This window comes from Merops nubicus, unplaced genomic scaffold (genome assembly GCF_000691845.1).
Source record: "Merops nubicus isolate BGI_N331 unplaced genomic scaffold, ASM69184v1 scaffold40804, whole genome shotgun sequence".
NCBI classification, from domain to species: Eukaryota; Metazoa; Chordata; class Aves; order Coraciiformes; family Meropidae; genus Merops; species Merops nubicus.
The window spans coordinates 1-11,776 of NW_008605657.1; the positions used below are offsets into that span (position 1 = coordinate 1).

Here is an 11,776-nt window from a genome sequence, read left to right on the forward strand (position 1 = left end):
CGCCGCAGCTCCTGTGTTGCTGCTGTGCACAGCTACAGCCACAGCCGCCTTCCACAGCCGAAGAAATACAAAAAAAATCGAGAAAAAAAAAGCCGCGGCCCTTATCTATTTGTAAAAGATACCTTTTTTCATAATCAGCATGCAGACAGTTAAGTTACACAACATTCAGCAGAACAGAAACATTTTTGCAACTTCTTCAAGCATGCTGGTATCCCTTTCAGAAAAAATACTAAAAACTTCCCTTTACCCAATGCTTATCTGGAAAGTCTGTAAATAAAAATTGAGCTTGTTCATCCAGGCTTTGTGCAGATAGATCTTCACATCAAATTCACCAACAGTGAAACACACCATGGGAACTCTGTTTTACTTCTCCTGTGTCTTCTGCAGGGAGTGACAGCTTAGAACCTAAACCAGAAAGCTTGTTAAACAAAGCAGCAATACCAATACAGTAACTCCAATGGGTGGAGAAACTGAATGGTTTCTTTTTGATGTCTCACTTCAGCGTAAATATGACAGGCACGTCAATGTATATTAAACTGTCAGATATTCAAAATTGTCAACATCTTGAAGCAGTTCTCCTCCCTTCCTGATATGTCAATGTATCCTTCACAGACACTTTAAAAAAAAAAAAAACAACCACCTAAGCTTTTATAAGATCAATTGGTTTCCAATTTTGTTAGGAATTATTTGCCACAGATTATAAAGCATTATGGCGTACAATTTCTCACATGTTAAAACACAGCTCTCGGCAGCAGCAGCTAATTTGAAGAGGCTTTCCCACTTCCAATCCCAACAGTCCTGAGGCTTATTTGTAAAAGTGGATGCATTCCTGCTTCTTTTGCCATTCATGTCGTCCAGTTTTCCACAACAGTGAGTTACAGCCCTTGTCAGGATCTCGGAATTTCCTGTGTACTTCAGCAGAACAGTGCTCATTACAAGTTAACAGTGCTATCCAAAAGGAAAAAAAAAAAGGTTATGTCCTTGTGGATAACAATAAAACACAGCAAGGACCAATTACAATTTGTCTGGATGTGCTGTACGGAGGTACGAGAGCACACATGAAGACTCCAGTGCATGCAGCAGGATTTATATCCTTTAAAGCTACTCCTTAGCAAGTGTCTTCCCCGACTCATTCCCAACCCCCCGGACTCAGCCGACACCGAGGAGCCTCAGCAATCCTTCACCTCTGGCCTACACTGTCACGTGCTTTATCAGGTCTGCAACTCCACGTGCAAGTGTCAAGCCAGTATAAAGCCACTGCTGTGCTTTCTGTTCAAGTCAAGCTGCTTGATGCTGTAGGTATCTCCCAAAAGGCTACAGAGTAAATCAGTTCTTAACAAAATTACTATTTACGCTTCACTCAGACCACTCACGTTACCTCTGTCACCCAATTCCCCTAGGATCAGACAATGGGAAGTTCTAGGAGAACAGGCTCTCAAGCTAAGCATCCACCTCCTCCTGCAGACCTTCCAGCAATTTTAGATTGCAGACTTAGTCCTATTTTAGAATGACCTGAGAGGTATCGATACAGGCAGCAAGCATGCTCATCTCAATGCACTACAAGACCTTATTACAGTTTATCCACATCATCTGTGTTTCCTCAACTCAGCTCTGACCAACCACTGAATGATTAAAGTTGCAGAAGAGTATATCACAGCACTTAAACATGGCACAAAAGCATCTTGAATGAAGTAGAGGATTAGTTTTATTTCCAGGCACGAGAAATTTAGAACCAAATTTCCCAAGAATACAACTTGTTTGAAGAAGTAAATGCCATCTACAAGTGGCACCATTGTTTCTCTTCATACAGCTTAATTGCACACATTTTTCAAGTGCAGGCAAACAAAACAGGGGTGAACAGCACGGCAACAGGCAATCCAAGACCTGGATATATATACAGTGTTCCTGCAAAGTGAGTAAAATGAATAGGAAAGTAGACTATGACCCATAAAAACTTCAGAAATTTTCATCATGTCTGATGTTAACAGACAAAAAATGTACAGTACCAAAGAGGAGTATAAACTGCATTAGGCACACTGTTAAACGGTATAGTAGGAAAAAATATAAGACTTTGATCAAGTCATTTGAAGCACAATAGAAAGGTTAAGGCATTAATGTAGGCTTGGTATCCAACCAACTATGTTAAGGGCATCTTTGGATCAGTGGAGTTTCATCTGGAGGAAATCTCTTCTTTACCTGCAAAGCAAGAGGCAACTTAATTATTCCTTTCCACAGAGACAATTTACTAATTGAAGACTTGCTTGTTAACCACAACTATTTCCATTCTACAAATGCACTGAGAAAAATTCAAGAACTGCAGACAATCTATGCAGAGCTTCAAGAATATCATCTACTTTCTTAGCATTTCTGAAGTTCATGAAAGTAGTTTTAATCACATTAGAAGGTGGTAGAACAACTATTTTGCTAGAAAAAATATTCAGTGCTGTAATAGCATCCAGTCGTCTGGACAGCAGCCCCTCTTGCACTTGCACAAAGAAAGTTCCTGTTCTGGGAACAGAGACTGGAAATTGACAAAGTTAAGCAGAAAAGGTGGCATTAGATAACATGGTTTAAAAGAGGCTACAGGCCAGATTTACCCCAGCTACAGAAGTTTGCACGTTCCTACATACTGCTATCCAAGCCATTAGCTTGATTATACAGACAAGTCATCCGATACATCATCGTCACTTGAACTGGAGGGATACTGACCAAAAAGAAAGACCAAACTTTTGTAATTTGGCATAAATCAATCAAGTCAGCACCTGTAGAAACTCCTCACTACAAAGCTGCAGCTTTCTGCACACATCTTTAGCCTGCTCTGTTGGTCATGTAAAATAGTTTTGCTTAGACAGTCCTCACTTTTAAGTAAGATCTCTCCACCCTGGGAGTTAGTATTTCATTCACTTTGCTTTAACTCTTTGCATTGCCAGTAATAATCCATCCAAACCTCAACTGAGAGAGAAATGTGAGGGAGAAAAAAAAAGTGTAGCACATGCACCTGGAAAACCACATGTTAAAAACGCACAAGAACTGGTCAGACAAGAAATGGTAGCGTCTTTTATAGGATTCCATGCACTGTCTGAGATAGATTCCACCTGATAGACTTGGGGTAAGATTCACAGCTCCTGTCTAGTGAGAAACTCAACAGAAGATTCCGTGTGCAGAGGCACACGGCAGCAGAAGACAGGACACTGCTGCCTGACCAAGGTGCCACCTCCTTGCAGCTCAGCTGACTCAACACAACAAGAGTAATTCAAACAAGACCGTGGAGAACGGTATGTCCTGTAACAGCATATTTCTAGCAAAAAAAGAACAATCTTTTAACTATGATATTTGAGGATTATTTTTTAAAGCATTCTTTTTCACACAGGCAAGAACCTTCATTTTGTTCCAAAATTAAGCCAATGAAATCAGATATATCAAAAGTTAAAACTGCTTAGTATAATGCAACAGCATGTGCTATGCAGGTCTCAAAATCTCCATTATTAAGTTTTAAAATGACAGCTCCTCACAAACTTTCTTGCCATCCTAGAATTACTAGTTCCCTCTTTTCCTTGGTACAAATTTACCTCCAGATCTCTGGAAAACCCTTCACTGACAGGGAGGGAGAAAGCCCTGATTCTTTTAGCAGGCATCTAGGGTCCAAGAGTTGTATCTCATCTCCAATTTCTCCTTGCTGGTTGCAACACACAGAGCATTATTAAGCCAAATTTTTATATCCAAGGCATCCACTTGTCCAGAGGATTACATTTACATTTCAGATCCCAGGCAACTGAATTATCCTATGGGATTCAGGGATCTGTATGCCCATTGCCAGAACACACTGGTCTCTGTTTTAGCTAACTAATTATGTGTTAACACACGAGCAGTGAAAACACACCTAGGAAATTCAGCTTGACTGACTTAGCTAATTACAGGCCTCTACTTGAAGCAGGGCCAAGTCTACCTTTAGCTTTTGCTTGCTGCTCGAAAGAGAAGGTAGACATATACACATGCCACAGTCTGACAACACCAGGGTTCAGATGAAGCCTGCTTTGAAGCAGTGGAGCTTTGCTTCAGGGTAAATGTTCAGGATGCTTCACAGACAGCATTTAAGTGAGCTGTAACATAAACTGTCATCTGTCTGCTGCTATTTGACTTCTGTAAATAGAAGTTAAAGTGGTAACAGCAAGGGGCTAGAGGCAGTTAAAATTAAAAGGACACTACCCCCAGCCCCCCATGTAAAAAAAGTAAGAGTGTCCAATTATTCAGTAGCCAGTATAAAAACTAAAGTCATGGGTACTCCCTTCCACAGCTATCCTTCATTTGAACCTTCAATTCCAAATGCTGCCATTATAGAGAAACGTGAAGTCGTCGTGGTACTTTTAATATAAGACTGTATTTTTGCTAGTCACATCAGAAAACATGCTCAAGAATTGCAGCAACAGCATTCCAATAGAACGACCCAGACAGCAACCACCAGGCTCATCCATGATTAAAGCTGCACACAGGGTATCATTAAAAAAAGCCAAACATATTCATCTGTAAGCTCAGTGTTAGTGCTACATGCTGGCAGTAGACAGAACCATTCTAATTGCAGTTCTCATTCTGACTTCACAGATGAATGAGGGCAACAGTACATTGCCTTGGACATCAGGATAACTCTTTGATGCGATGGTAGTAGGCTTCAAGAGGAGTTTAATAATGGTGAAAGATTAGGAAATCCATTTATGCTAGTTGAGACACTCCAGCCTGATTTTTCTTTTTTGTAGAAGAAACACACTGTTCTTACAAACCCCTGCTTACTGAACGCAGCACCACATGACACAACAGCAGAGAAAAATAACTATATGAGAATTCAGTCTAAGCTTTTCACAGTATCCACTCAAGATTAACAACAAAAATGTTTTGTAGCAGCCTGCAGAGAGAGAGATTTCTCCCGCGGAACAGCCAGCCATTCTGAACGCACTGCTTAGGCCGCTGCTCAATTTCTCCTGAAGCGTTAATATATCAAACATATGAACAAATCTGATCATACTCACCTAGTCAATGAACTGCAGCAGAGGGTACACATCCTTAAGGCCAGTCATATCTAAGATACCAGATTGTTTCATTGCTTAACTGTGGCCCAAAGAGAGGGTTGAGTTGAGCCAGAATCGCAATCAGCCAACTGCAAGACAACCCCCCCAACCCAAAAGAGAAAACGTCAGCCAAATGACAAACCTTATGATAATGTCAAGGCTGGTCCAAAGGACAAGTAATATCAGAGACAAAAAGATGATTTTAAGGAAGGTCTAGTATCAAATCAAAATTTTAGCCAAGCTCATACACAAAGACCAGACACCAGTGAAGAAAATCTGGTACCAAATCGTTCTGCAACTGACACAATAAATTATCCTGTTCAATTTAAAGCAATAGCAAACCATCTGACAGCACTTCTTTTGTACTCTGACAGGAAAGTGTTTTGAGACATAGGACATTCAGGTATTTCTGGGCTCAGAAGATAGAAACATAAGAGAGAGAGAGACCTTTTCACAGTGCCTTTGAAGCATCCTTTAAACAAAAACCTCTGAGAAAAAGAGTCTCTCTCATTTGCTCTTATTTTCACTGTATGACAAGCTGTACTTGCAGACCTGGTACATTTTTCATCAGAGATTGAACAAAAGTGAATTTAAACCTGGCACAGAGGTCAACAGGGACCTGTGGCAAAAGGGTACTGGTCTACAGTAACATGCCAAAAAAAATTTAAAAACCCCACAACAACAAAACCAATACGACAGCAAACCACAGCTCAGCAACTGCAGCCCTGTCGTCAGAGCAGCTCACAAACTAAAACTGCAGAAGCCACAGCCAGAACCGAGAACAAGTGGAATGTAGTTTGTGGAAAATATCCAGGAAAGCTAAACAGAAACAATATTCCACTGTTAAAAGATATATTGGCTTTGTAAATATTACAAGATTCAGGAAAAGCGATGGATGCTTCCATGGATTTAAATCTGTGTTAAATACTAACTACATAAACACATTGAGTTAACACACTGGCTCATCTGTCTGCTATTTCTAGAATGCTTTGTAAGGAGGAGAAAAAGCAGAGCAGCTTTGTAATGGGAGCTGCCACAAATGTATCGGAGTGCTTAGGCAGTCATGGAAAATTCCACACAAACCTTGATGCTTTGACCAGCAAACGAAGCGCAGGTCTGCTGTAAAATGGTGAGAACAGCCAAGGGCAAAAGATGTGGGCCAGACTTAAGGAAAACACATCAATCCTCTTTAAATTTGGAAATATTTATTTTCAATGCCCCTTTCAGTTTTGCACAAAGTAAGACTCCAGTTAAAACGACATGCTGAGCCTGCAGCAGGCTATCAGTCATGCAAGCTCTGAAATACATAGCAGGCTCTACAAAGCAATTAAAACAGCAGCAAGACACCACCAGGAAGAGCCAATAACCTTTAGGTTGATTTGTTTCTACTTTGCTATCCAAAGCGATAAAAAAAAAAAATATATTTTGAAACCACATTAATCGTTGGTTTCAAATTACTTAAGGGAAAAGCAAATTAGCTCTTAAAAACACCACAGGATTTCTTTTTGAAGGGTTAATTTTCAGACACAAAAGACAGCTAGAAGGGGTGCCAGAGCCCTGTACCATCTGCCTTTAGCATCCTGAACTACCAGAAGTGGGAGGAGGGTAGGAGCACTGCAAGTCTGCTAAAGCACATTATTCCCTTTCTCATTGTACTGAAGGAAGGAACTCTGTGCACAAATATCTCACCTCTCTGTGCTTCCCAAGTTCAGACCCAGCATGGCTGTGAATTAAATGAGCTGGAATAGCATTCAAAATATTGATGTGCCCTAGCTGTATAACCAAGTTTTAGGCAAGTACTGTGCAGTTTTCAAAAGGTATTTGTTGGGACCATGCTGGATACACAAGCTCTGAGCCACAGTAGCATTATTCCTCCTCCCTGCTCTGCTAGAGCCTAATAATTTAAAGCAGTTGAAGTAGCTAGGCACTGAACTCTGCGACTCCCTTGTATCGAGGCAAGCCATGAAGAAGCTTTTCCCACATTTTGCTTCAGCGATGCTGCTTTATACAAGGATCTATCGTGACAACACGAAGTAAAGTGCAGCACTCAGTAAAACAAAGCACGGCTCTGTATCCAACGTGTAATGTTCTGGAGTTGCTAAAATCAGGTATGGCATTCAAGCCACCCACAGGTCCTTGAATTCTACAAGATACCATTTACAACAGCTAGCGTTAATTACCCAGCTCAGCCGCGGAAATTAAAGTCCCTTATGTTCTACCAGAAAGACTTTTTAAAAGGTCTCTCTACCATAACTGCCATCTGTCTAGGCAGTGTATTACACATTAAGGTCCTGCTATCTCTGTTTAAATGTCAGTTTGAGCAACTATATTTGAATCCTTTTAGAATCAGTAGCAAATAATAGCATTTTTTCAAGGATCCTGTCCTGTTAGTACAATATCATGGTACTGTTTCAGGAACTGCCTTCTAAGCAGCAAAAATAGATTCAGACAGTAGCTTATAACACAGCGTAACCTGTAATTTCTGCAGCAGTAACTCCTTATATTTTTCCAGCTTCCCGAGGCTCGTGTATTCTCCCTCAAAAGGCTGCTGGGTACAATTGCTATACACAAATTACGCACTTAACCGTGCAAAAATTTCCTATAGAGCAACCAAATTAACACCCTGTGATTGATGTGGTTACTCAAAATGATCACTGTTAAATTTAAACACAGAAGAAACAGCTTTAAGTTGAAATGTGATGGACTTTAAATCTAGATAGCATAAATTCAGCTCGATGCAAATCAATGTTATTCAAGTAGTGTCTGACAGAGACAGAAAACTGTTTTCCTCCCCATTTTCAGATGGAAAAGTACTTTCATGTACAGGGGAAGGAGGGAAAGACTCTGTGATGAGGCAAGTTCTAGCTTAGAACATGAGGAGAAAAAACTGCTTTTTGTTGTATTCTGGCAACCAGCCACTAATTAATTTATGTGGTTGGGTATAATTACTGATGGCTTAAAAACATACAAAGATTTTGCTGCTTCTCTTTTTTCAAGGTGTAATTAGAGAAAACCAAAGGTTATGCAGGAAACAAGTTAAAGCCTGCAGGAAACCCCCCCCTCACTCGACATGCAAGAACTGATTATAAGTCCCATTAACATAATGACACTGGATTTGCAACAGATCTGTTTTGGTAAAAAAAAAAAACCCAAACCAAAACAACCAAAACCAAGTTAAATACCATTGTATATCTGAAGAGTTCACAGTATTCAAAGTTAAAAAACTCTGTAACAAATACATTCCACATCACAATCTAGAGGATTCTGCAGATGTCACGTGGCCTCAACTTCAAGGAAACTGTCCTTCTTCAAAGAAGAAAATGAAACCTAACCCTCAAGGATTTTAGGAGAGCACAGCTTTATTTGTTAGGAAGAACTTAAGTAAGAACTTTATACTGAAAATAAAAACAAACCCCAAAACACCACACTCCCCTCTATCCTTACTATAACTTAGTAAAAATGAGCATCCAGTTGCCCTTTCTTAGCCAAGCATTTGGGACCTACCACGACAAGGAGGGCAGACAAGGAAGCCTTCACAGCACTGAAATCCCTAAATTTCAATCCCAAATTCAAGTTGCTGGCGTTACAAAGTTCTTTTGAAGTTTCTATGTCTGCCCAGCAAAATTTTAAACAACTGTTCTAGATACAAAACACAGAACCAAGTTTGCTGTTCTTTCACAGAAGAAAGATTTCTTAAGATTTCCCATGTCAAACACTCTTAAAAAAAAAAAAGTCTTCACCTGTATAACACCTTAATATCACACTACTGATCTAGGTCAAACCTGCATAAGCCTGTGCCACAAACCAACCCAAAACAAAACCAAACAGGCCCCTCCTGGAACTTGCCAACACTGATAATGTGGCTGCTGGCTGCCAGTTCTTAAGAACAAATCTTGAGATTAAAGATGCATTTCTCTAAATATTCATGTTAAGCTCCTTAGATGTAGCATAAATAATGCCTAAATACTGCAATAAAGTATAAATACTACTCAGGTTCAAGTGGAACTCTGAATGATGATTTTATTACAAGTTACTCTAAAGATCTAGCCAGACTTTTACAAGTTTACTCCCCATAACAAATTCTTCCCTTTCAAAAATTATTTCTGCATAGCACTTTCTTGACAAGATCACTTTCTACATTAAAAAAAAAAAAAAAGTCTAAAAGAAAAAGAGGTCTAGAGAAAACAATAACCATGCTTCCTCTGCTGACTCCAGTTACAGTTGGATTACCTCCTTACAAAAAACCAAGCATGGTATTAGGAGTTCTTCATTTTGTTATTTCTACAAATTCTCTTAAAGAAAAATGGCAGCCCCAAAATATATTGTGCATTTAAAAAGGAACAGTCAATATATTAAAGCATCACAAGTTTGTCAGAAAAATCATGTCATATATGGAAAAAAAAAGCCACGTATAAAGTTTTCCACCCACCACTCTACCATATTTGGAGAATATATTTAACCAAACTAAGTAAAACAACTCATCAGGAGGTTTAAATTAGGATCACCTTAGAAATAACTGTAAGGGCATAAAGAATGAAAAAGGCAAAAATGTAATTCCTCTACTGTGAATTAGAAAAATTCTAGGATTGACAAACTGCCATTATACTTGTGAGCAAATAAGCCAGTCAATCAGAAAGGAGTAAGATCAAGTCCACGCCAAGCACTATTCAATAGTTACGTGTCAAAAGACAACAAGAGGAATTCAGTATCCATCAACAAGAAAATGTTTCCTTCAGCAGGTTCAAGGTCCCTAAAACTAAGAATTCTAAGAGCTGTCAAAGAATACCCTGGGTCTAAATCTCTGTGACACATTTGAAAAGCTTCTTCCTAATGTGCTGGAGATATAGAAAAGGAAATTTTGAAGACATCAGAGCCATGCCTTGATTAAGGGGCAAGACATCATTTATACTTACAACAGGTAGCAGCAAACAGCACAAGTCACCAGCATTGTGTTGATAACACTGCAAAAAAGGAAGGAAACAGCTGATTAGGTGTCATGTTATGACTGACCACAAGATACACAGAAAAAAAAAAAACCTCCACAGCAAACAAGTTCAACTTTGATCACATGGAGGATGACTCAACATGAGTGTTCTAACTTCTTCCAGCTCAGTAAGTTGCAGAGGCACAGCTAAGACTGAAAAAGAACTGATACAGATCTGGCAATGGTATACAGTTCTATTTAACAAAAATTACTCCAAAGAGGAGCAAAACCTTATGTAGTCAGTGTCAATGCTCCATTTCCAGGGAATTCTATCAGTGAGATAGTGAAATACCCAAGCTGGATGTTCCAATACTAACAGTAAACTAGAAGCATTTTCTCCATCTGCAAAATTCACAAATATTCAGTATCAAAATATATCTTTTATGTCATGAATGAGGGTTTTGCAAATGGAATACAAAATAACATCTCGAAGCCACTTGAAATCATCTGTAGCATAAGGTTTTCCTTTCTTGCTGAAAGAAAACTGTGCCAGAAACCATAGTTGAGCTGAAAAGAAGCAAGAACTGAGCAGCTCTTGAAACTGGAAGTGGTAAAACTGCAGCTATACACATGTATGATTTTGAAATGGCAGGAAGGAAATGAAATTTTTCTGACAGTGAATGATCTGTGCATCTCATGGAACTTGGTAGCAAAGTGGAGGATTTTTTTTTCTCCCACTCCCCTGCCTTGTTATTATAAAAAAGGATTTCCCTCCCTGTATTTCCCCTCCAAACTCAGTAACAAAAACTCGTGCTAGGTCAGTAACTTCCAACCTTTCTGTAACATGGCCAGCATTCAATATTTTTCATCTATCAACACACATTCACTCTGTCAACTTCCCAACAAACGCCGCGAAGCTGACATAGCCTTCATTAAGCTTCAGGAACCCCTCCTTTCCAAGGGGTCCCAGAGTCATTACTTGGGAGTTTTAACCTATGCAGTGCAAATTCTTAGGTCAGTTTAAGTTTACATCAACTTGTTTTGTTAGAAAATGAACAATTCTATTCAGAAACAGGTCTTGGGGAGTTTCGTTGTTGGTTTTTTAAGATGAGAAGTTAACAGACTACAGTGTTACTACACGCATTACAGAATCAGAACACAGCAGTGCTCTATTCACAGCCATTAAACAACCACGTTATAGAATAACAACAGAACATCTGATGGTGGCCCACATACTTTAAGGACATGCACGGGAGACATATTTTCAAGGTGTTTCTAAGGACAGGGAAATCTTCAGGCACAAAACACATCAGGTTTGAAATTGAGGCAGTAAACATCAGAGCTAAATAGAACTCGAGGAGAACTCCTCCTAGTTTATAGACAAACAACTAAGAGAAAAGACAGCTGGCACCTGTGGAGTAGAAGGGATGTCAGAGAGAGGAATAGAGATTAAGTAGTCATTATCTCCTAGGGAAAAGAAAAAATACAAAAACTGTCTAGTTTTTAATCTGAGCAGCCAGAATCACTGCAGGAAAAGCGTCTGTGCTTAGATGCCTTGCTTTTGTCCTTAGGCTACTGCAGCTACAAGCGTACATTTAAGCAAAGAAAGAAGATCTACTACAGCAACTTATTCAGTTTCATCCAGTACGAAACTAGAGGATGGGGGAATAAATTAGAAGATGTTAAGTAAGAGAAGAAAACGGCAGCTATTGTTCCAACACCACTGACCACCGTGCATGCAGACGCTTACAGGGCTTGAGGGCAAAACTCAAAGCCAGGACGGAATACTCTG

General features: G+C 39.5%; 1 protein-coding gene across 1 annotated transcript; it reads right to left on the reverse strand.

The window, feature by feature from the left end:
* Nucleotides 1-5,055: 5,055 nt before the first annotated feature.
* LOC103772066 (V-type proton ATPase subunit e 1-like) lies at nt 5,056-10,960 on the reverse strand. The gene is made up of 3 exons (XM_008939384.1): nt 10,872-10,960; nt 9,974-10,021; nt 5,056-5,149 (listed from the first exon to the last, which is right to left on the reverse strand). The coding sequence occupies exons 1-3, from the start codon at nt 10,958-10,960 to the stop codon at nt 5,056-5,058; spliced, it is 231 nt and encodes a 76-aa protein (XP_008937632.1).
* Nucleotides 10,961-11,776: the final 816 nt, after the last annotated feature.